This window comes from Pipistrellus hanaki, assembly GCF_964339955.1.
Source record: "Pipistrellus hanaki genome assembly, chromosome: 19".
NCBI lineage: Eukaryota > Metazoa > Chordata > Mammalia > Chiroptera > Vespertilionidae > Pipistrellus > Pipistrellus hanaki.
The window spans coordinates 9527191-9552893 of record NC_140521.1 but is presented as its reverse complement, the minus strand read 5'-3'; the positions used below and the strand labels follow the sequence as shown (position 1 = coordinate 9552893).

The following is a 25703-nucleotide window of genomic DNA, read 5'->3' as shown; positions in this document are numbered from 1 at the left end:
GGAAAGACAGAGAGAAATATCCTTGTGGATGTGAGAAACACATGGATTAGTTGCCTCCCGCACATGCCCTGGACAGGGCCCTGACCAGGAGGAGCCTGCAACCGAGGTATGTGCCCTTGACCAGAATCGGACTTGGGACCTTTCAGTCCACACTGTGTCGAACTCAATCAGAGAAGGGGCCAAAATCTAAAATCCAGCCTAAATCGCGGGCTGAATGGTTTACTGAACAGTCATAAACTGACAATGTCATAAACTGACAGCGGAGTGCAGTGATGACAGCGCGGTGCGGGCCACATTGCAAGGCCTGGCGGGCTGGATTTGGCCCGCTGGCCTTGTGTTTGACACATGTGGTCCACAGGCTGATGCTCTTTCCATTGAGCCAAATCTGCTAGGGCCTGAGGATTTTTTTCTTAAAAAAAAAAATGATTTAAGAGAGAGAGGAAGGGAGAGTGAGAAAGATGTGAGAGAGAAACATCAATTGGCTGCCTCTCATACTTGCCCTGCCCGGGGATAGAACCCGTAACCTAGGTATGTGCTCTGACCGGGAGTCAAACCCACAACCTTGTGGTATACAGGACAGTGCTCCCACCCTCTGAATCATCCAGCCGGGGTGACTGGGGAGCACGCCTCCTCTAGTCTCCTCTTCACAGTCATCCTGCATGTTTGACGTGAGCATTTCACTTACTGTTTGTTAAAAGCTCCATTACGTGCTTTTCCAAACATTCACAGCAGTAGAGATAATAGAAAAATGCCTCCCGTTTACTTCCAGAGTTAACAACATATGATCATTGTTTGACCTCTCCCTCCCCACCCCTTCCTGACTGTTTGAAATCACACCCCAGACACTGTGTGATCTCAAATGCCAGTACTTGTGTGCAGATCTTTAAAAGACAGGGCTGTCGCCGAAAACGGTTTGGCTCAGTGGTAGAGCGTCGGTCTGCGGACTGAAAGGTCCCGGGTTCGATTCTGGGCAAGGGCATGTGCCTTGATTGCAGGCACATCCCCAGTGGGGGGTGTGCGAGAGGCAGCTGATCGATGATTCTCTCTCATCGATGTTTCTAACTCTTTATCCCTCTCTCTTCCTCTCTGTAAAAAATCAATAAAATATATAAAAAAATAAAATAAAATAAAAGACAGGGCTTTCTCTCTACTCCCAAATACCACAAAATCACATGAGACAAGCATTTTAATAAATTGTTGGGTTGGCAGAGAGTGTCAGCCATTCTACGTGGTTGCCGGATAGTGAGTGGGACACGCTTGGGGCTGGGACGGGGGGAGCTAGAGTGGTTCCAGGCCTGGAGCCCAGAGGCCAGTGCTGGACAGGGATCAAGAGGCCTCCTGGTTCTTTTGAGGCCAAACCTTAGAGAAGTTTGGGTAGTCTTCTGAACTGGCTCAATCAAGTACCAACATGCCCCCCCCCCGGTTTTTTTTTTTTTTAAATATATTTTATTGATTTTGTACAGAGAGGAAGAGAGAGAAATAGAGAGTTAGAAACATCGATGAAAGAGAGTCATCGATCAGCTGCCTCCTGCACACCCCCTACTGGGGATATACCCGCAACCAAGGTATTAATACATGCCCTTGACCGGAATCGAACCCGGGACCTTTCAGTCCCCAAGCCAACGATCTATCCATTGAGCCAAACCGGTTTCGGCCCAACATGCCCTTTTAAGGCCAGTGGTGTCTTCCACGTTTTTTTGTGTTGTTTTGTTTTGTTTTTAGAGAGAGAGGAAGGGGGAGGGCTAGAGAGACAGAAATATTGACCAGCTACCTCCTGCATGCCTCCTACTGGGGATCAAGCTCGCAACCTAGGTGGGAATCGAACCGGTGACCTCTTAGTTCATGGATCAACGTTCTGGCCAGGCAGACTGTGTTGTCTTCTTTAGGATAGTTCTTTCATTGATACAGTTCTTTGGGAATTGAAAAATCTTGAGAGCAGAGATTGGAGCACTTAAATAGAACGAACGAAAGTAATTGTGAAGAGAAAATGTTTTAAGTTTATTGTGTTTATATGATTAAAAAGCTTATTTTTACAAGACTAAAATACTCTTTTCTACATATAGGTAGGTGGTTAACTTCTGAAATATTATTTTTATCTTGTTAAAAAACACTTTTGCCCTGGCCTGATGGCTCAGTTGGTTGGAGTGTCATCCGTATACCAAAATGGTTAAGGGTTCAATTCCCAGTCTGGGCATATACCTAGGTTGAGGGTTTGATCCCTAGTCCGGGTGCATACAGAAGGCAACTGATCGATGTTTCCCTCTATCACATTGATATTTCTCTCTTCCTCTCCCCTCCCTCCCTCTTCCTCTTTCTCTAAAGTCAATTTAAAAAGCCCTGGCTAGCTGAAACCGGTTTGGCTCAGTGGATAGAGCGTCGGCCTGCAGACTGAAAGGACCCGGGTTTGATTCTGGTCAGGGGCATGTACCTTGGTTGTGGGCACATCCCCGGTGGGGGGTGTACAAGAGGCAGCTGGTCGATGTTTCTCTCTCATTGATGTTTCTAGCTCTCTATCTCTCTCCCTTCCTCTCTGTAAAATATCAATAAAATATATTTTAAAAAAAGCCCTGGCTAGTGTGGAGTGTTGTCCCATATACTAAAAGCTAAAAGGTGGCGGTTTTGATCTCTGGTTGGGAGGCAGGTGTGCTGGAGGCAACCAATCGATTTTTTTCTCTCTCATCGATGTTTCTCTTTGTCTCTCCCCTGTCCAATAAATAATAAAGAAAAGCAGTTTTTTAGAAACCCATATTCTTGCATGGGAATAAAAACAAAACAAAACACTTTCATAGCCCTTTAAAAGGTCAGAGAACCAGAATGCAGAGGTGTCTGCAAAGAAAAGGAAGACGCTCCAGTCTGGGCCATAGTTTGGCCAACATGTTTCCAGCTTCCTGGAGGTCTGGAGGGGCGCCCTCCCTGCGAGGCCAGATGTTCACTTTGGTTACTGCTGGCGGCCGGGTCTCATTTTGTCCTGCCTCCCGGAGGAAACCACTTGGGCCATGGTGCACTAAGTCACTGCCTGTTGCAAAATGTTTCTTTTCTTTTCTTTCTTTTTAAAAAAATATATATTTTATTGATTTTTTACAGAGAGGAAGAGAGGGGGATAGAGAGTTAGAAACATCGATGAGAGAGAACCATCGATCAGCTGCCTCTTGCACACCCCCCTACTAGGGATATGCCTGCAACCAAGGTACATGCCCTTGATCGGAATCGAACCCAGGACCTTTCAGTCCCCAAGCCGACGCTCTATCCATTGAGCCAAACCGGTTTCGGCATCTCCCTTTCTCTCTTAAAAAAAAATAAAATAAATAAAATAAATTTAAAAATCATGGTGGTTCCCTACTCAGGAAATCCCTCCCCTGTGCCTTCTTTCTTCTGGTGTATTCCTGTGACTCTAAGTAATGTGCATGTGCTGCTTCCTCTCTCTTGAGTCATCCCGTTTATGAGTTTTATGAATTATCTATTGACTTTCTGTATAGCTTCCATTACATGGCCTTCTCTCTTGGCCTGCCAGTGTTTTACCTTCTGGCTAAACGGGTAATGAATGCATATGTTGTTTGCCTACACAAATGATATTCATAGCTGAGCATATTGGCATACTGTGATGTTTGTTTTTTTTCTCCCAGAAAAAGATTGCCTTCTTAAAATGTGCCTGGTTTTCTGTGTACCTGTGGTTAACGCTTCTGGTATCTTCTAGTTGTGTCTCGGTCAGTTACCCCTGTGCTCAGTGCTGGCAGGCCGTTAGCTCCTGCTTTCCCCCTGGACTTCCCTTCCGGAGCCCTCACCCGCCCTGGCCAGAGGAGCGGTGAGGATGGCCGTCAGTGTGCTTGTGTCTCAAGTGGCATGGCTGCATGACTCTGGTGTTGGGTCTCCTTTTTAAAAAAAAAAAAAAAATTATTTTATGTACAAAGAGATAGCATTCTGTCATAAGGTAGATGTCTTGAATGACCCATTCACGGAAGCTCACTTAGTCCAACTTACTGAAACCTACGTCCTTTGCGTACTGGCGGAAACACTGGCGGCACATGGTGGGGCCGTACTTCCGGATCAGACCTTGGCGGTTTGAGCAGACGAAGCAAGAACGAGAACCCTGGCCGAGTTTCCTCGGATGGCTCCAGGAGAGTCGCTGGTGACCCATCTTCTCACTCTGTAGCAGCAAGGCAGAAAGGGAAGGGTGGGTCTCCCTTTATGTATCCTGTGCCTTGTTCTTTTTGGTTCCCTTCTTTGTTCTGGAGAAAGTGCTCACGGAATTCAGGTTCTGTAGGCTGTGGCAGTTTGCGTGCATCTGGACTTCTAGGTTGGACGTACTTCCTCAGGGATTGAAAAGCATGTCCCGTTCCACTGCTTTCCTGTTTCCAGTGCTGCTGCTGTGATGGCCAGTGCCTCCTGGTGACTTGCCTTGGAAGGTTCCTTTGAGTCATTTCATGGGAATCTAATTCCCCCCATTCCCTGTGCTCACTCTTTCCAGTGTTTGAATGAGTGTTTGAATGAGTGTTTGAATGTAGGCCCTTTGGAGCATTTTCTTTTTTAAATATGTGTTTATTGATTTCAGAGAGAGGGAAGAAAGAGAAACATTAATGATGAGAGAGATCATCGAATGGTTGTCTCCTGCATGTGCCCTGACTGGGAATCGACCTCCTGGTTCAACCAGGTCAACCCCTGACCCATTCCATCCAGAACCACTTTCTTTTTAAAAAAATGTATTTTATTGATTTTTTCTACAGAGAGGAAGAGTGAGGGAAAGAGAGTTAGAAACATCGATGAGAGAGAATCATCCATCAGCTGCCTCTTGCACATCCCCTACTGGGGATGTGCCTGCAACCAAAGTACAATACATGCCCTTGATCGGAATCGAACCTGGGACCTTGCAGTCCGCAGGCCGACGCTCCATCCACTGAGCCAAACTGGTTTCGGCAGGACCTCGGGATGTTGAGCAGAGTGGGCGAGGAAGCAGACTCCTCAACTGAGGTGCTGCCCGCCTTGAGGTGGGCATGGGCATAGCCTGAGTTGCCCCACACACACACTGCCATGAGTGTGGCTGGAGAGCTGGCAGAGGTGGCAGGAGGGGAGGGGAGAATGGGACCTGGAGACAGGCTTGTGTGGGGGAACCATCACAGGTTCAGGGAGAGATGGGGTGAGGATTTGAACTTTAGGGAATGGAGGTCAGAGTTGGGAACTGAAGAGGGGGTTCCCAGGTTTTTGGTCTGGGCAATTCTGAGATTGCAGCGTGTTTTCTTGGTGTGCCACTGCCTCCTGCTCCGGCAGGATCTGGACAGTAAGGGGCCCCCCCAGTCCCTGGTGGAGGAGCTCATGGGGCCTGTGTGATGGATCTGGTCCTCCCTCAGCAGGCTCTGGTTTAAACCAGATACCAGTGGAACCCTGAGTGGGCAGACAGGTATGGCTGTGGTAACCAGGAGGAAGCTAGACCGAGGGAGCTTGTGGAGCCCAGGTTGTAAGAAACTAGCAGAGAGTATAACTGTCTGGTTTATTTTTTGCCTTCTGTGTTATTATCTTCTGTGTTATGGAGCATGATCTGCAAGCTAGAAACAGGAGCAAACACATTTTTTAAAATATGGTTTGCAGAAATGAAAACAGTGCTCAGGGCACCTGTTTATTCTTCAGCCACCGAACATGCACAGCCTGTTGGGACAGGCTCTGCGTGTAGCAGTGGAGGGGACAAGTGTATGACACAGGCATGGTGCTGCCTCGCAGGGCCCTGGTGCTGGCCAAGGAGCAGCCTTTCTCCTCAACTCTGGACTGGTACAGCCGCTTTCATAGTCACGGGCAGAACTGGCCGTGTATCCCAGTTTCATTTCCTGCTGTTAAGATGTGTGTTCCAGCTTGTCAAGATATGCCTGCGTCTGGCCTCTCATATTATCAGGGCTCCTCGGTCTCTAAGTCACTGACAGCGGCGCCCATGCTGTCCGTGTCATCGGTGATGTTGCCCTAACTGGGCGGGATAGGGCTCCTCCAGCAGATCCCCGGCGTCTGGTGCCTTTGGGCTTGGCGAGTAAGCTGTTACAGAAAGCTGGCGTCCGGGTCTTATTTCTGTGGATGTGCCGGGGGTCTTTGCTGCAGGTAAGATGCACAGTGTTGCCCTGACCGGTTTGGCTCAGTGGATAGATAGAGCATCGGTCTGCAGACTCAAGGATCCCAGGTTTGAGTCCAATCAAGGGCATGTACCCCATGGGGAATGTGCAGGAAGCAGCTGATTTGATGTTTCTCTCTCATCAATGTTTCTAACTCTCTCCCCCTCTTTCTTCCTTTCAGTAGAAACATCAATAAAACATATTAAAAAAAAAAGATGTAGTGTCGGTGGGGCCTGTGAGTCTGCTGACCCTATAAAAGATGGCAGCCAGCGGTTCAGGAGGACAGCTTTTAGCCTGCCAGGAGCCTGGCTAAGCCCTTGGGCATAGCTGCTCTTGGGCACTGAGCCCGTTTGTGTAACCAGTCTCATCTTCAGAGACCTCGGCACCCCTCTCTGCCTCTCTGTGCTTACGCCGTGGCTCCTGCCTTCACTTTCTACCCAAAGCCTCCCACTCCGGACCCGGTCAGCTCACCAGCAAATGCCCCTTTGCTGTGTCCACTGCTCTGCTCTGGGTCACCTTGTTAGCTCCAGGCTGTGGCAGGGCTTGCCACACACTGTTGTCGGAAGGTGGCAGGGGGAACACGCATTGTCCTGGGGGTGCAGGGGAGGCGCCCTTCGGAAGGCCGGTCTGCTCAGGCACTTCTCGTGTTGGAAAGGCTCCTAGATGCCAGGGGACATCTCAGCACGTGAGTGCCGGCTCCTCCTGGCCCGCCAGCCTCACTTCCCTCCGAGTGGGCTCTTGTGTTGTCCTCCTGCATTATTTTTCTCACCTTTTCCTCGTGGTCCTGGTCTTACGTTCCCTTGTGCGTGCATCTGCTCCACTTGGGGTGCTTTGCTGGAGGAACCTTTTGCTGCCTCCTCTGCAGGCTTAATGAAGCAGACGGGGTGCAGACCCCAGACTCACACGTGTTAAACAAATTATCTAGTGGTATGGTCGATCAGCGTCACTTTATCTTTATACATTAGCACAGACTTACCCATCTCTAAGCATTTAGCCTCTCTTCTGGGATCTCTCTAAGGATCACAAATCTGTTTCTGCAGCCCCAGGTGCACACTCTGTCAGCAGCCTGGGGTTTCTTTGTTTGAAGTGGTCAGGAAGCGTTCTTGCACCAGCTGGACTGGGCCTGTTCAATGCACTTGGGTGAGGCGGCAGAGCCCTGACATGCTTGCTCATTTGTTTATCAGCAGGTCAGTGCTGGGAGGGAGGCAGGGAGGAAGGCAGTCTGTGAGCAGAGGGGCCAGCCTTGGAACTCAAGCTGACATGCCCCTTCCTTTCTAACAAATGCACATGTGTTCGTGTGTGTGTGTGTGTGTGTGTGTGTATGCATGTGTGTGCTCATGCTGCCATCCAAAGGGAGCGTATGCTTAGCTAATGTCCATAGCTCTGTCCCAGCAGAGCATTGGCATGATGAACATGTGTGATAGGATCTCATCTTTCATTGCATGTGTTGGCAAATGTGCTTTCAAGATGCTTTCCTCGTGTGTGTGGTCTGTCTCTTCCGTCCCCAGCCTCCAGCTGTTGGAAGTGGGGGCTTATCTCCTGGGTGCCACCTGGGGAAGCTGCATATCCCACATAGGGACCTCTGCTTGGGAAGGACTGAAAGATGATTTGTTGTGGCCCCTTTGTTTTACAGGGAAGGAGAGTGAGCTGGGATCCCACTCCTTCATGCCAGAGTTAGGCGGGGGCCCAGGCCATTCAGAAAGCAGGAAGTAGAGGCTGGCCGGCCACCCAGCCGTCTAATGTGCGCTGTGTTTTGTGCTGATTGTGAGTTATCCCTAGGGCCTGGCCCCTCTGCTCCCTCGTTCCAGCGGTGCCTCATTTGCTTTGTGGGGACCACCTTTCCTGTTCTTTCCATCTTGTGCCCCTGCCTTCTTCCTCCCTTTCTCAGCTGCCTCTCATTGCTCTGCTGAGCACACCTCCCTGGTTGCCTTCCTGGCCTCAGTGAGGCGGTGCACTGGGGGGCAGGCCCCAGCCACCCGGGGGCAGTTGTGAGCAGGGCTTCTGGCCAGGGACCTTGCAGCAGTAGACTCACAGGATGTCAGCATCTCTTCTCTTTTTGTCTTTCAGCGAAGATGCCATGAGGAAAGCTGGCGTGGCCCACAGTAAATCCAGCAAGGATATGGAGAGCCATGTATTCCTGAAGGCCAAGACCCGGGTAAGGCCCAGGCGGACGAGCCCACGGCTGAGAGGCTCGGGAAGGGGAGGGTGAGATGCAGACCCTGGAAGCTCCTCGGCCTGGGGAGTGGGAAAGGGGTGGTACTCACCGATTGGTCATGGGCACTAACGGTTTGCCTGCAGCTCTCTGTGGGTCTCCCGTGTGTCCAGGGTGTAGGCACAGGGAGGTTACTGGGTGGACTCCCAGTGTGCAGTCCCAGAGTCTGACCCTAGACCTCACTCCCAGCATCCTCCAGTGTTGTTAGCACCTATGCATCCTGTAGGGCATTCACGCAGGCCCCAGCTTCTCAGTGTCAGTCCTCGCCTGAGCCCCACATGGTCCTGACGTGTGGGCCCGGAAGAGTTCTGTCCCCTCTTGTTAAGTGATGGAGGTGGTGCTAGTGGAGATGGAGGAACCGGGCACAGGAATATTACCGGTGGAGTAGTTGGGGAGGACTTCCAGTGTGTGAGCTCTCATCCTGGCTTTCTGTGACCACCTCCTTCCATGTGTGCGCTCTCCCCGGGGCAGAGCTGTTCCAGTACAAACGAAGCAGAACAGGCACAAAGGAGCCAAACGCTCGCCTAATGCCAGCCAGTTTGTGCAAGGTGGGGCTGACGCCCAGGGCTTTTGTTCTGCATCACACCCGCCCCGTTCTCCATACAGATCCTGAGCCAGTCCCTCCTCTGACGCATCGGGTGTGCTCTGAGCACCGTGTGCCTGAGCTCTAAGACGTGCTGTGTCACAAATTAAAAGCAGATGCTATGGCCCTTGACTGGATACTGGTTTGATAAACCAACTGTCAAGACACCTAGAGGTCAATTGGGGAAATTTGAGCACAGTCTGAATGTTTAGATGAGGTGAACACTTTGTGAAATGGAAAGGTAAAGATGACTGGCTAGAAAAGTTAGGTTCCAGAACGAACACCATCTATATAGTTTGGTCTTAAAGGTCAGCACCTGAGTGTGTGTGTGAGCACACATAAGTGCAAGGAAGAGCTCCTGCGGCAGGGCAGGGAGGGTTCTGTGCCCTGGGAATATGTGATAAGCATTTTCTTTCGTTTTTATAATAACTTTATTGAGATCTTTATATACTATACAATTTACCATTTAAAGTGTACAATTCAGTGATCTTTAGGATATTCAGAGGTGTTGCACCATCACCAGAATCTAAGTTTTATAACATTTTCTAAAAGAAATTCCATTTCCATTCTGTTACTCTCTATTTGCCCTGGACCTTTACACCTGGGCAACCACTTACCTGCTCACCATTGCATGGATTTGCCTTTTTTGAACTTTTCATGTAAATGCAATTATATATGTTTTTGTGACTGACTTCTTTCATTAGCATAGTATTTTCAAGGTTTATCCAGCAACCATGTTGTAGCATGTACTTCATTTCTTTTAATTGCCAAATAGTATTTCACTGTATAGAGATGCCACATTTTATGTACTCATCAGTTGATAGACATTGTTTTCACCTTTTGGCTATTATGAATAATTCTGCTATGAACATTTGTGTACAAATTTTTTATTTATTTCTTTTGGACATATACCTAGGAGTGGAATTGCTGGATCATGTGATAATGATGTTTAACCTTTTGAGAAATTGTCAGATTGTTTTCCAAAGCAGCGGTGTCATTTTTCATTTACATCAGCAGTGTATTCGTTCCGATTTCTCCACTCCTCATCAATACTTGTTACTGGTTTTGATTTGCATTTCTCTGGTGACTAATGATTTGAGGCATCTATTCATGTGGTATTGGCCATTTGTGTATTTTCTTTGGAGAAATGTTTATTCCAATCCATTGCCTATTTTTAAAATATATATATTTGTATTGATTTCAGAGAGGAAGGGAGAGAGACAGAGACAGAGACAGATATATCAATGATGAGAGAGAATCATTGATATCATTGATTGGCTCCTGCATGCGCCACACTATGAATCGAGCCCACAACCCTGGCATGTGTCTTGACTGGGAATTGAACCATGACTTCCTGGTTCATAGATGGACACTCATCCATTGAGCCACACAGGCCAGTTCCTTTGCCCATTTTAAATTGGGTTCATGGTCTTTTTATTGTTAGACTGTTAGAGTTCTTTATTTATTTTGGATACAGTCTCTTATTTGATATATAATTTGCAAATACCGTATTTTTCGGACCATAAGACGCACCAGTTTTTAGAGAAGGGAAATGAAGAAAAAAAGATTCTGAAACAAATAGTGTCCTAAAATATTTTATGTGCATTAAAACCCAACATCACAGTCATAAACACATGTAATCAACCCTGTAAAGTAAACAGCAGCATTTAGAACCATTTTAGAGCCGGGCAAGCACACAGAGACCACACAGAGCCGGGCAAGTAAAAAAACTTTTTTTTTACAGTATATGTGTAGGCTATATTTGGACCATAAGACGCAGGGACTTTTCCCCCCCACTTCTGGGGGGGAAAAAGTGCGTCTTATGGTCCGAAAAATACGTATATGGGGGATGGGATGTTTTAATTGTTTTTAATTTGTATTATAATTGAAAGAGCTTTGTTGAGGGCTTATTGAACTATTTCAGCTTTTGAAATGCAGAAGTTGTTGGTTCAGTATTTTAATCTATCGTTTCATACTGAATTACCCCCAAATTGATGGCCTCCTAAACAGTGAGTTCCTTCTGATTCTGTGGGTCGGGAATTGGGGCAGTTGGAATTGCCTGTCTGGAATTCCAGTGCTCTCACGCGTGACCTGTCATGTAGCTGATCTAGCTGGCAGCTTTGCTGGGCCAGATGGGCCATGAGGGTTCACTCCCGCGTCTGCACGCTGGTTTTCCCTCCATGTAGTGTCTCTGGCAGCAGAGCCTGGGCTTCTTACTGCCTGGCAGCTGGCTTCCAAGAAGTGGGAAGCGGAAGCTTCTGTCCTTGGAAGTCCTGGGACGTTGCATAGATCGAGACTGACCGACCTGGGACTGAGCAGGTTCAGGGTGTTGGAATTGCCTCTACCATTGATGTGAGCAGCAGCATGTGTGTGTGTGTGTGTGTGTGTGTGTGTGTGTGTGTGTGTGAGTCTGTGTGTGTGTCTAGTCCCGAGAGTCTCCATCCACCAGGGAGCAGCTCAGCCAGGAGCAGACCAGGCCAGTGTGTCTGCCCTGGGCCAGGGGGTATGCGGGGAGTGTGTGCAGTGGGACCTGCCCGCCCGGGTCTGAGCCCTCAGTCCTGGTTCTGGGTGAAGGGCTTGGGGACCTGCTCCTGAGCCCCACTCACTGTATCTATGTCTTAGTGAAAGACTCCGGTTGCTTTTTTCTTTTTCTTTTTTTTAATTCTTACCCAAGGATATGTTTATTGATCTTAGGGGAAGTGGGGAGGAGAAAGAGAAACATCGATGTGAGAGAGAAACATCAATGTACCTCAGCTGGGCATCGAACCCGCAACTTAGGTATGTGCCCTGATCAGGAATGGAGACCGCAACCTTTTTTAAGATACTGCTCACCTTGCCTGGCCAATGTGGCTCAGTGGTGAGGATTGACCTACGAGCCAGGAGGTCAAGGTTCCATTCCCCGTCAAGGCCCGTGCCTGGGTTGCAGGCTTGGTCCCCAGTAGGGAGCTGCAGGAAGCAGCCGATCAATGATTCTCTCTCATCATTGATGTTTCTCTCTCCCTCTCCCTTCTTCTCTAAAATCAATAAAAATATTTTATAACTTAAAAAAAAGCTATCTCCCCCTTTGCCCTGGCTGGTTTTCTCAGTGGTTAGAGCATTGGCCCGTGGGCGGAGGGGTCTCAGGTTCAATTTCCAGGCAAGGGCTCGTACCTGGGTTGCAGGTTCAATCCCCAGGCCCAGTTGGGGCATGTGTGGAGGCAACCAATCGAGATGTGTTTCTCTCGCATCAATGTTTTTCTCTCTCTCTCTCCCCCTCCCTTCTCCTTTCCTTCCATTCTCTCTAAAAATCAATGGACAAAATATCCTTGGGTGAGGATTAAAAAAAAAACCACGGATATTGCTCACCTAAAAGATGGTCCAAGGTCCGAACGAGTCATCAGATATTGATCTGGCAAGCTCCCAGTCCTCGTCCTTCATACTGGGCCACTTGTTTCCTGAGCTCCTTTAGCCTCTTCCACACACACATCGTGGCGATCCACGCCCCACACCGCCCCCTTCAAGGCGCAGCCTCAGTCGGTGGGCCGTGCAGGAGCCCTGACACCAGTGACCCCTTCGCTCCCAGCACAGTCTCTCCCACCGGAAGTGGGTGGGGCAGTGGGACATCAGTGGTGTGACAACCTCCGAAGTGCCCATTGCGCCAATAGAGACTCACTCTCTCAGTGCCTGCCTCCTCAGGTGTGCTTATATATGACCACACGCCCCCACCCGGCCTTTCCCCCCGGCCTTTCCCCCCTCGTAGTTTCCTCTGTTGATTTCCCCTGGCTGAGAAAAGTGGTGGGGTGAAGTTTGGAGACAGATGAAGGATAATAAAGGTTTACAAAGTGAGCTTACAGTTTTACATTCATCTTGAGACCACTTTCATTTTATTTTATTATTTATTTTTTTAATTCTTTAATTGATTTATTGATTATGGTATCACATAATTGTTCTCATCCCCCCATTCCCATCCCAAACCCCTCCCCATGCATGCCCCCACCCCTTGTTGTCCATGGCCACTGGTTAGGCTTATGTGCATGCACACAAATCCTGTGGTTGATCTCTTCCCCTTACCCCACCCTCCCCTACCTTCCCTCTGAGGTTTGATAGTCTGATCCCTGCTTCTCTGACTCTAGGTCTGTTTTTGTTCATCAGTTTTTATTGTTCATTATTTCCCCTAGATGCGTGAGATCATGTGATCCAAGAAATACCCTTGTAAGAACCGAAACTGAGAAGCCATAATGGTTATGCTGAGAGTATGTGTGTGTGCGTGTGTGTGTGTGTGTGTGTGTATATATATATATATATATATATATATATATATATATATATATATATGTAATTGATTTTTTTACAGAGAGGAAGGGAGTGGGATAGAGAGTTAGAAACATCCATGAGAGAGAAACATCGATCAGTTGCTTCCTGCACACCTCCTATTGGAGATGTGCCCGCAATCAAGGTACATGCTCTTGACTGGAATCGAACCTGGGACCCTTCAGTCTACAGGCTGAGGCTCTATCCACTGAGCCAAACCAGTTACGGCAAGACCGTTTTCATTTTCTTTTCCCTGGAAGTAGTCTTAGGACAGGCCCACTGTCTGTCCCTGGGCTCACAGGTGTGTGTCCTGGGGCAGTGCCACCACAGGTGCTGTGTCTGGTCCTGATTATCACCTCGCCAGTCTGCTGCCAAGTGCCACTCTCTGGTGACTTAGGAGAGGAGGTCACGTGAGCACCGCAGGGCGTGGGGCAGGCTTTGCCCTTTTGGGGCCGCCTCGATGGGAGGATGGGAGGTTTGAGAAGGGAAGGATGCACAGCTTATGGGAAATAAGAGTCTAACTCAGGCACCCCCTTGTTCACTTCAGGACAAGCTCACATTAGCGATTTCCGAGGAACACCGGTAGTCAGTGTCCTTGGTTGCACAGAGTACAATTGGTGGAAGGCAGGCCCCGCCGAGCAGTTCCAGAAGCACGGCAGCTGGGACAAAGAGGGCCCTCGGCCGCGGCCTCCGCCTGCCACCCCGAGTGCCCTGTGCCCTCTCCCCTGCCTGTGCAGCAAATCAGATTAACAGGGATCTCCGCAAGCACAGCTGGGGCAAACATCCAGATTTGCATGTCAGTGTGACGTCAGCAGTGAAAAAGCAACAGGCTGGGTATTAAAAGCGAAAGTACTTGGATACAAACAGTGCAGACAAAGGCGGCGGCCCGCCCATGGCTGCTTCTGATGCGCCTTGTGACCTCAGCACAGCCCCTCGCCCTCCCCGGCCCGCTCTCCCCGCCGAAGAGAGGGCCTCCTGAGCCGGCTCGGCCCCTCGGGAAGTGTTTGCCGCAGGCGGAGGGAGCTTGTTTTCCTGTGTCGCGGTGCCTGCGTGGGCCTCCGCGCTGAGCCGGATTCCAGGGGAGGCCCAGCTGGGCAGAGCTGGGTGGGCCTCAGCCAGCAGCCTTTCGGGAAGAGCCTCTGCTTGGTGGCACAGGAATGCCAGGGGGAGGGGAGGGGAGCACACGGCTTCACTCCTTCACCTGGGATTAAACTGCTTCCTGTTTTTACTTTTAGGACGAATACCTTTCTCTCGTGGCCAGGCTCATTATCCATTTTCGAGACATCCGTAAGTAAAATTTTACCTTTCTGGGTGAGATCGCTGGGACAGGCTGACCCTGTCACCCTCAGGGCCTGAGTCAGAGTGTCTGTAGCAGTGCCTGCTTTCTGGAAAGTTCTCCATTGCTTTGCATTTGATTCCATGTTTCTCATCTCCCCAGAGCCTCAGCCTCAAAAATGCTGATTTGGGCATAATGAAGATGTTGGCCTCTGAGTGTTTTGAACTGGACTGCTGTTTTTGCTTGTCCATTTAATCTTTTTTAAAAGGGCTGTTGGCCCTGGTCGGGGCTCAGTCTGTTGGAATGTTATCCAGACACTGAAAGGTCGCGGGTTTGATTTTTGGTCAGGACACAGACCTAGGTTCTGGGTTCAATCCCAAGTCTGGGTGTGTATGGGGAGCAGCCAATCTCTCTCTCTCTCTCTCTCTCTCTCTCTCTCTCTCTCTCTCTCTCATTCTCCCTCCCTCCCTCCCTTTTCCTTTCTCCCCCTCTCCTTCTCTCCCTCCCTCTCCCTCTCTCCCTCTCTCTCTTCCTCTCTCTCTCAAATCAATAAACATATCCTCGGGTGAGGTTTAAAAAAAGAAACGATTCTTTAAAAAAAAGAAAAGGACTGTTGCTTTTATCTCCAGGCAGCTCTTCTTAAATAAGCAGTTTACTCTGGAACAGAAACTTCTTTCCCAAATAGTGGTTTTATCGACCCATGGAGGCCTGACCTAAATGTGTGTGTTCCTATTGGGCTGGAAGCTTCTGAGCCCGACTTCCTGCCTCCAGCTCCCTGCGTAGTGAGGGACACCCAGGTCCCGCCACATCCCCCCTCCCCTGGTTCCCAGGGTCCTCTGTGGTCCCTCAGGCAGGCCTAGCAGCAGCAGTGGCACTTCAGCAATGAAGGTCATTGCATCCCAGGGTCAGGGTTTTCTGTGTAGACACTGAGTGTTCCTGGATGGCTGGGGGTGGGGTGGGGGCACCCTGTGGTTTTAGCCAACAGCGCCTCTTGCCTGCCTGCAGTTGTGTTTCCACGGGAGAGGGGCTGCTGACATGGCCTGTCCGTGGGGTGTGCGCTTGGCACGTTCAGTCGCTGTTCCCCGTGGTGGTAGAGGCAGCTCCAGATTCAGCCTCAGTAATCCCGGGCTAAGGAAGAACCCCAGAGCTTTTGCTTCTTTCCACACTAACTAGCTTTTTACCGGGACAGCCAACAAGGTGAACTTCTCTTGATTTCATTTTCTTGCTCAGTTAGGGAAGGTTCTATGGAGTTAGAATAAGAGGAGGTGGAAGTAGGAGCCTGGAGAACGAGCAGTCTGGATGAACCGTCCTGGTTGGTCCTGGCAAGAGACTCTGCTTGTCGGGGCTGGGCTGGGCTGGTCAGGAGATGGCCTGGCACGGTGGCACACCCAGACCTGTGGGCGAGGGTGCCCACAGCTGTCTCACTGGCGCCTCAGGAGAGGGTAGAGCTGGTGCAGCAGTTCCCCACCTGATTCAGGGCAGTTAGATCTGCCTTCCAGCCAGGTTTGGCCAGCCTCAGTTTCTTCAGAAAATGGAGATGCTGCCTGACCAGCATAGGTTGAACGTGGAGGTGTCATGGGCTTCTTAGCAGCATTCTGGACCCATCGTGGACCCTATAGCTTTCTTGTTTGTCGCTCAGGGCAAGAGCTGAGACTATGGACCTAGAAAGGAAGGAGAGCTGGAGTAGGCCCACACTGAGCCTCTGCCGGGGCAGTTCCTTAAGGCCCCAGGCTGACCCTGGGCGGTTCTGCACCCTCTTTTCCCAGACCCCCTTGTGCATCAGTGCTGCCAGGAATGGGGCACATACATACAAACACTGAAGCTCTGAGGTATGTCTTATCTAGTTTCTAGGTAGGTGAGCTCAGTTTTAGCAAATGACTTCTAGACAAATGCATATAAACTGACTTAACTGTGAAAATATGTGGTTATATAAAACTTTATTTTGTTTTTGTTTTTTAAATATAGATAACAAGAAATCTCAAGCTTCTGTCAGTGGTAAGAATTTTTTTATTTTTGGATTCAAATTCTTCCCACCCTTGGATATGGAACAGCAGGAAATATACTGTGGGTGCCCCGTTTGCCTGGCGCTAAGCTGTTACTAGAGGACAAAGTTCAGAGAGATCTCTGGCTGTTCCTGAGAATTGTGGAGCGGTGCTCATACTCCCCATCCTTCCTTTTCCTGTGCGTAAGCTGCTGCCCCACTGCATTTCGCTTGGATACAGTTTTGCCCAGCAAAAAGATTATAAAAACTCACAGAGTTATTGAGACATTATCTAAAATTCTGCTCTGGGAGAGAACTATCTATATATATAAAAGCCCAAGTGACTGTCCGACAGTTAACTATGATGTGCACTGACCCCCAGGCAGTCAGTGCAGGAGCGGAAACCACAGGATTGGAAACATGGAAGAGACTGATAAATCTCAGAGGCAAGGGGGGAAGGCGGGAAGACATTAACCAAAGATCTCATATGCATCCTAGAGGCTCGGTGCATGGATTCATGCACCGGTGAGGTCCCTCAGCCTGGCCTGCACCCTCTCACAATCCAGGACCCCTCGGGGGATGTCAGAGAGGTGGTTTCAGCCCCATCCCTGCAGGCTAGGTCAAGGGACCCCAACAGTGCATAAATCTGTGCACTGTTATTATATATTTAGTTATTATATATTTAGTTATTATATATTTAGTATAAGAGCATGTAGTAGTTCTTAGAGAGTAGCTGTGAATTATCTTTAAGTTACAAAGTTTCTTTGTAAGTTAAAAAATATCATTTTTTTTTTTTTTTTTTTAATTTCAAGGCTTTATCACATAAGGGAGACCCTGTCTGACAATTCAGCCTTGATTTTACTGACCGAGCTGAGCTGCCAGTGAAGGAGTTGAGATCCAACATGGCCGACTAGACTCCCACCTGTCAGGAAGGGAGCTAGTCTCCCATGCTGTTTGTCTTACCTCAGGCAGCAGAGCTATAAATGCCAGATGCCCATGCCTCATGAGCTAGTGGCACCGGTCCATGTAGGCCCTAGCTCCCCTCGGGGTGTCTGCATGTAGCTTGATCCTCAGCTTGCAGGGTGGTGGGATCAGAGTACATGGCCAGGAGAACCTCTGGGCTCTTGGTACTGACGCATAGGGTCTGTGGCACCCAGGTCTGTGGCAGGGTGCCCAGGCCAGGCCGCACCTGTATTCAGCTAGGCATTTGCCATAGCCTACACTCATAACTGTGTGTGAGGAGAGCATCAGGCTCCTTCTCTTGCTTCAGCATTGCTCACTGAGCTGAGTCTGGAGACCTGGTGGGCTTAGTGAGTGTCACAATGCTCCTTTGCGCTTTGTGGACCTGTCCCTCACTTAGCTTGTTCTGGTGTGATGGCCCGGGTACAGGAGGAGTGTCCTGAGAATGCCTCTCTGTGGGGGCTCTGGTGGACCAGGAGACTTCTAATCTCCCTGGAGAGCATCTGTCTTCACCTCCCCTCCGCCTGAGGCTTTTCTGTGCGCCCCACCCCCACCCTTGTGCCCTTGTTTCCTTGAAGAAGGGCCTTGTGTGCTCACCAATCAGGAAAGGATCGCACAGCCAGGAGGGGTGGGGGCTGCTACCTTCCCTGAGGGCAGATTTGACCTTCAATCTTAGGACCCCAGTACTGGCCGACGAGGAGGGTGGGACATGCTCCCTGCCCAGGAGGGCGCATGGTCCAGAAGCAATAATAAACACACGGCGCCCTGCCCTGGGGTTGTGGCAGGCAGTTAGGGCAGCCTGTGGGAGGCTTCCGGGACTCTGACCAGCTGGGGCTTTGAGGAAGAAGAGCCTGGAGACAGCAAGAAGGGGGCGCTCCGTGACGCCTCACAGCCTCCAGAGCCTCTCCTGGCTCCCGCGGGCACCGCCCTGAGATGCTGTGCCTTTGTGTTCCCACAGACCCTATGAATGCACTGCAGAGCCTGACGGGTGGACCCGCCGCCGGAGCAGCCGGAATTGGCATGCCTTCCCGGGGCCCAGGACAGTCCCTAGGTGGGATGGGAGGCCTTGGTGCCATGGGGCAGCCGATGCCTCTCTCTGGACAGCCGCCCCCCGGCACCTCAGGGATGGCCCCCCATGGCATGGCTGTTGTGTCCACGGCGACTCCACAGAGTGAGTACCACCATTTTCAGAGAACCTGCCGCTGTCTTTGGAAGCGGCACGCATTTTATTCCTTTGCTTAAGATGGTTGGAGAAGCTCCAAGGAGCTGTCTCTCTGTGGTGTGGGGAGAAAAGGTCCACGCCTCTGTGGGCTCCCAGAAGAGCTAGTGACACTGAGGCCCGCCTCCTACCCCGGGGAGAGTGGAGGACTTGGAGGAGGCTGCAGTGATCTGGGGCTCCTCCATCCAAGGGCTTGTATTTTGTAGCTGTGAGAGAAGTAGTTATGTCCCAGAGAGTTCTTGGTCAGGAAGGAGTGCTCTTAGCATCTCAAACCCCTAGGCTGCCCGCTCTCAGGAGCTGCCTCTTCCAGCACTGCCCTCGCCCTCTCTGTACTTCCCACAGCTCCCGCCCCTGACTGCGGTTCTCAGCTGCCCTTCAGGAGCCGGACTGTAGTGCAGGTCTTCCTTTTCTTTCCAGGACCCCTCTTGGTGGACCTTTGATAAACATTTACTTAGTCCCTGGAATGTGCTTCAGGACTTCAAAGTGCTTCAATGCTTTTTTTCTTTAATAGAACATTTTATTTTTTAAATACTCTTGAGTCACAGGAAGTTGCAGAGTAGTGCAGAGTTCCCATGTACCCTTCACCCAGCTTCCCCAGTGATAATATCTTGGTACATCATCAAAACAGAAATAAGCATGGGGACAGTGCTCAACTCAGGGAGACCATTCAGACATCAACAGTTCTTATACGCATTCTTGTGCATGCACTTACATGTGTGTAGTTCAATGATATTTTATCACAAGTGGAATTGAGTAACCATCACCATGTCAGCATGCAGAACTCTTGCATTACCACCAACAAGCTGTTGTACATCTTTTTTTTTTCTTTTCTTTTCTTTTTTAAAAATATTTTATTGATTTTCCACAGAGAGGAAGGGAGAGGGATAGAGAGCTAGAAACATTGATGAGAGAGAAACATTGACCAGCTGCCTCCTGCACACCCCCTACAACCAAGGTACATGCCCTTGACCAGAATTGAACCTGGGACCCTTCAGTCCATAGACCGACGCTCTATCCACTGAGCCAAACGGGTCCGGCTGTACATCTCTTTTTTAAAAATTATTTTTTATTGATTTTTAGGGTGAGAGGAAGTGAGAGGGATAGAGCGATAGAAACTTCCATGAGAGAGACATCAATCAGCTGCATCTTGCACACCCCCTACTGGGGATCAAGCACACACCCTGCCATGTGTCCTGACGGAATCAAACCGTGACTCCCTGCTTCATAGGTTGTCGTTTAACCTATGTCTCTCAGTTGGGCTATCACATACCTTTATATATATAATTGATTTCAGAGAGGAAGGGAGAGGAGTAGAGAGATAGAAGCATCAATAATGGGAGAAAATCATTGAGGGGCTGCCTCCTGTATGCCCCCTATTGGGTATCAAGCATATGCCCTTGACTAGAATTGAACCCAGTACCCTTCAGTCTGCAGTCTGATGCTCTTATCTGCTGGGCCAACCTGGCTGGGGCTGTTGTATACCTTTTAATAATCACACAGGCCCTCCAACCCTAAGCCCTGGCAGTCATTATCTGTTCTCTGTCTATAATTGTGTCACCTCGCAATGTTTTTTCAGTGGCATCATATAATGTCTGACTTTTTGAGATTGGCTCTTTTTACTCAGCATAATGCCCTAGAGATCCTCCAAGTTGTATTAATCATTCACTCCTCTTCATTGCTAAGTAGTATTCCATGAGTGTACCAAGGACTGAGTGTACTAAGTTGACTGATGCATTCACCCTAGCATGACATTTGGGTTGTTTCCAGTTTGGGGCTGTTCTATATAAAGCTGCTGTGAACACTTGTGTATGGGTTGTGGTGTTTCAATGTATTTTTCTCATGTATCCCTCATAGTAACCTACGAAGAGGGCAGTGTCATTGCCTCTGCTTTGCCCAGAAGGTAGCGTGACCTATAGTTGGGGTCAAACCCAGGCTGCCTTACCTGAGCACCCTGTTCTTCGTTGGGTTTACTGTATTAGCATTGCCTTACTCTTCTCAGTTGGCACATGTGTCCTCATTCTCACCACTCCTGCACTGGAATCTTCCATCCCCAGCCATCCTCTTCCTCCTCAGGTCTTCTGATATCTTGCCATCAGACTCTTAGCTCTTCACTTGGTTCTTCATCTTGAGCTCCTTTGTCCCCCTCTGTCATATCAGCACACCTGATGCACACACGGGATAGCTTATGGAAGAATGTCTAAGAGAGGTACCGGCCCTGGCTTCTTTTTACATTATACTCTGGTGTACTGGCTGAGTTTCTTTTATCACAAGCTTGTATTTTATAATAAAAAATAGTTATTATTTTGAGCCTAGCCGGGTGTAGCTCAGCAGTTGAGTGTCGACCCAGGAACCAAGAGGTCACCAATTTGATTCCCGGTCAGGGCATATGCCCAGGTTGCTGGCTCTACGCCCAGTGGGGGGCATGTAGAAGGCAGCCAGTCAATGGTTCACTTTCATCATTGATGTTTTTCTCTTTCTCTCCCTCACCCTTCCTCTCTGAAATCAATAAAAAATAATATATATATATATATATATATATATAAATTATGAGTTGAGCCCTGGCTGGTTTGGCTCAGTGGATGGAGCGTCAGCCTACGGACTGAGGGGTCCCAGGTTCGGTTCAGGTCAAGGGCATGCATGTTGGTTGCGGGCATATCCCCAGTGGCGTGCGTGCGGAAGGCAGCTGATTAATGTTTCTCTCTCATCGATGTTTCTAGCTCTCTCTCCCTCTCCCTTCCTCTCTCTGAAAAATCAATAAAATATATTTTTTAAAAATTTATGAGTTGAGAATGCTCCTATCTATGATTTGTCTTACTTACAGTTTCACACCTAAGAGTTTGTCAGAAGATCAGTGGTAAAAGCTTTCATATCTTTCCCAATCTGACCTTGACCCACATCCTGTTTTCAGTTTCGGAGGGACCTGGTCTCCTGCGTGGCACTAGAGGAAGTTTGAAGTGGGCTCTCTCCTTTCATGTCCTGATGCTGCCTCCGCCAGAGACCTTCCCTCCCTGCCTTTGACCTCTTGCCTGTCTGTCTGGTCTACCCAAAAGACGTGTCATGGCCCAATGGGCATTTGCTCTCTCTAACATTTTTTCCAAATGCCACTGTGTGATTAAGGCTACTTCAAGCCATAATCCCAGAGGACAGGGCCTTAGAGGTTTTGCCAGAGTTCTCAAAGGGCAGTCCAGGGCACACTGTGATAGTGTCCACGTGACCCATGTTAGTCATAAGAAACACAAACACTGACTGCGGGTAAGGCTGGGGGCTGGGATACAGAGTTTTAGTGAGACTTCCTTATCCCTCTGAACATTGTTGTTCCTCAGTGAATTTTATATCATGTGCATGTAAAAACCGACTTTAAAAATAAGTCCCATTTCTGGCTGTTTGACAGACGGGGTGCTGAGGACCCCTCCTTCTGGATAACTAGAAACTGGGTAGGCTGCATTTTGGATTGCCCGGCTGGCAGAAGTAGGGGATGCTCTTTCCCTTGCTCTGTCCTAGCTCACTGCAAGATGGGAAAAGCAAGTTTGGGGTCCCTCCATTTAGCAGGATTTGTGCTAGGGCCCTTGGCATCCCAGCACCCCCAGAAGCAAGGGCAGACTGGAGGAGAACGCTTCCAAGATCAGGGCTGTTGGAATTGCAGTTAAAGTCCAGCAGTGAGCACACAATCCAAGATCAGTAGGTATGAAAGGAAGCAAAGGCTCCATGAGGAAGAACAGAAACAGTAAACAGATGTGGAAATTTCCAGGGACCACACACAGAGCAGTTGTTAGGTACGGGCTTGGCATGCTAAAGAAAATAAAGGACGGAACCCCAAATGAGCAAGCACTGTGATACTATCTGGGATGACCAAGCAGATTTGAAAAGGAACCAAATAGAACTTTTAGAAGCTGAGAAATAAAATCCAGGAAAGGAAAAAAACCTATGAATGAATAAACAGTGCATTAGATATAACTGAAGGAAGAATTTGTGAACTAGAGCTACATTTGAAGAAATTCTGTAGACTGTAGCCCAGAGAAGCAGACATGGAAAATATGAGGCTAAGAAATGTAGAGGATAAAATCACAAAGTCTCATACCTAAGAAAAGAACCAAGTGGAGAACATGGAAGCACAGTAGTTTGTGAGGAGATGATGGCTTAGAAAAGCTCAGCACACCCACGCCGGTTAAATAAAGCATCCATGTCTTAGCCTGTTGTGAAACGGCAGAATACCAAAGGCCAGAAGAATATCTTAAAAATGGCCAATTTCTGTAAGGAGCAAGAAGTCCACTCAGCAGACTCAGTGATGGAGTCAAGAAGATGGGTGGGCCGAAACCAGTTTGGCTCCGTGGAGAGAGTGTCGGCCTGTGGATTGAAAGGTCCCAGGTTTGATTCTGGTCCGGGGCATGTACCTTAGTTGCGGGCACATCCCCAGTAGGGGATATGCGAGAGGCAGCTGATCGATGATTCTCTCATTGATGTTTCTAACTCTCTTCCTCTCTGTAAAAAAATCAATAAAATATATATATATATTTTAAATTAAAAAAAAAAAAGAAGAAGATGGGAGGTGGTGAGAGTGCCAAGAATAGAGCTGCCAACCACAGTTATGTGCCAGTAAAATGTCCAAGGAATAGGAGGAAACAGACATTTTTAGATAAATAAAGCCTAAGAAACCTTTATTAAAAGGTTTTTAAGGACACACTTTTATTTGTCCTCACATTTCCTCTTGCCAGACCATCCTTTTCAACATGCCAGGTGTAAGATGGGAGAAGAAATATTTTTCATGTAAGGTAGTGAATCTAAAACAGTAATTCCCAATGATTTTGTACCGTAGGGAACATTTGGCAATGTCTAGAGCAGCGTTTTTCAACCGCTGTTCCGCGGCACACTAGTGTGCCGCGAGATGTTGCCTGGTGTGCCGTAGGTGCAGACAAGACAAGAATTTTATAATTTTTCACTATTTTGTTTACTTAATATTTCATAATAAAGTAATTATAAAATACTTTCTTTGTGTTTATTTGATTCCTATTCAAGAGAATTACTTTATATATAGTCAATATAGGCACAGAGTTAAATTTTTTAACATTTTCTAATGGTGGTGTGCCTCGTGATTTTTTTCATGAAACAAGTGTGCCTTTGCCCAAAAAAGGTTGAAAAACACTGGTCTAGAGATCATTTTTAAAAAAATATATATTTTATTGATTTTTTACAGAGAGGACGAGTGAGGGATAGAGAGTTAGAAACATCAATGAGAGAGAATCATCGATCAGCTGCCTCTTGCACACCCCCTACTGGGGATGTGCCCGCAACCAAGGTACATGCCCTTGACCGGAATCGAACCTGGGATCTTTCAGTCCGCAGGCCGATGATCTTTCCACTGAGCCAAACCAGTTTCGGCTCTAGAGACCATTTTGATGTCACAGCTGTGGGGGTGCTATTGGCATCCAGTTGGTAGAAGCCAGAGATGCTGCTAAACATCTTATATGCACAGGACAGCCTCCCCTACCCCCCAAAACATAGGATTATTTGGTCCAAATTTCAGTAAGGACAAGGTTGAGAATTCTTGGTGTGAAAAAATATTACCTCTGTAAAATAATAATATTCAGAGCTAACCTCCATATAGACCTGCTATATTACAAGCACTATTTTGAGTATTCTGTCTATAAGTCATTAGTCCAGTGTAGGAAACTGAGGCATAGAACAGTGACAAAGTTGGGATTTGAGTCAGGGTAGTCTGGGTCAGAGGCTATACCCCTAGTCATTATTCTATCCTGATTTTTTTTTAATTTAATAAATCTTTATTGTTCAGATTATTACAATTGTTCCTCTTTTTTCCCTCCATAGCTCCCCTCCACCAGGTTTCTACCCCATCCTCTGACCTTACCCCCCTCCCCTGACCTCATCCATAGGTGTACGATTTTTGTTCAGTCTCTTCCCACACCCCCGCCACTCCCCTTTTCCCTGAGAATCGTCAGTCCACTCCCTTTCTATATCCCTGATTCTATTATATTCACCAGTTAATACTGTTCATCAGATTTTTTATTCCCTTGGTTTTTAGATTCACTTGTTGATAGTTACGTATTTGTTGTTTATAATTTTTACCTTTATCTTCTTCCTCTTAAAGAATACCTTTCAGCATTTCACATAATTCTGGTTTGGCGGTGATGAACTCCATTAGTTTTTTTTTTATTTGTGAAGCTCTTTATCTGGCCTTCAATTCTGAATGATAGCTTTGCTGGGTAGAGTAATCTTGGTTGTAGGTTCTTGCTATTCGTCACTTTGAGTATTTCTTGCCATTTCCATCTGGCCTGCATAGCTTCTTTTGAGAAATCAGTTGACAATCGTATGGGTGCTTATACTGATTCTTATAAGTCTGCAGTGTGGCCACAAGTTGATAAACAGGGACCAAAATAAATGGAAGTCAGAGAGGGGAATATATCAAGGAAATCAGGTCTATTATGTGCACATTAAAATTGAGAGGGTTTTCCCTGGCCAGTGTGGTTCAGTTGGTTGAGCTGCGTCCTGTGTACCAAAAAGCTGTTCTTTCGATTCCTGGTCAGGCACATGCCCGGTTGTAGGCTCAATCCCCCGTAGGGGGCATGCAGGAGGCAGATAATCGCTGCCTCACTCTCACATCAATGTTTCTATCTCTTCTCCCTCTTCCTACCTCTCTCTCTCTTAAAAAAAAAAAAAATAGAGAGGAGGGGAGGTTCTCAGGTCCTTGTATTTGGAAAAGAGATTAAAATATGCCTAAACTTGCCGGGACTGGTTTGGCTCAATGGATAGAGCGTCGGCTTGGGGACTGAAGGGTCCCAGGTTCGATTCCGGTCAAGGGCATGTACCTTGGTTGCGGGCATATCCCCAGTAGGGGGTATGCAAGAGGCAGCTGATCGATGACTCTCTCTCATCGATGTTTCTGACTCTCTATCTCTCTCCCTTCCTCTCTGTATAAAAATCAATAAAATATGTTAAAAAAAAAAGTAGATTGTTTAAAATATATATATATATGCCTAAACTTTATACTTTATTTGAGTATATATGAACAGCCCTGGCTGGGTAGTTCAGTTGGTTGGAATGTCATCCCAATAATGCCAAGGTTGCAGGTTCAGTTACCAGT

General features: G+C 48.1%; 2 protein-coding genes across 8 annotated transcripts in view; one reads left to right on the top strand and one right to left on the bottom strand.

Annotated features, from left to right (window-relative positions):
* MED15 (mediator complex subunit 15) overlaps window positions 1-25703 on the top strand; it is a 54380-nt gene that overhangs the window by 9565 nt on the left and 19112 nt on the right. For all 7 annotated transcript variants that reach the window (XM_084867898.1, XM_084867896.1, XM_084867897.1 and 4 more), the window contains exons 2-5: window positions 8154-8241; window positions 14407-14458; window positions 16413-16442; window positions 18347-18559. In XM_084867898.1, coding sequence (XP_084724024.1) covers window positions 8154-8241; window positions 14407-14458; window positions 16413-16442; window positions 18347-18559 — 383 coding nt within the window. The remainder of the gene's footprint in view (window positions 1-8153; window positions 8242-14406; window positions 14459-16412; window positions 16443-18346; window positions 18560-25703) is intronic.
* Window positions 3835-4200, bottom strand: LOC311613729 (small ribosomal subunit protein uS14-like). The gene has a single exon (XM_084867967.1). The coding sequence runs from the start codon at window positions 4133-4135 to the stop codon at window positions 3965-3967; it is 171 nt and encodes a 56-aa protein (XP_084724093.1). The 5' UTR covers window positions 4136-4200; the 3' UTR covers window positions 3835-3964.

Excerpts from the sequence above, each read along its gene's own strand:
- LOC311613729 (XM_084867967.1), bottom strand. The coding sequence starts at position 4,135 with ATGGGTCACCAGCGACTCTCCTGGAGCCATCCGAGGAAACTCGGCCAG.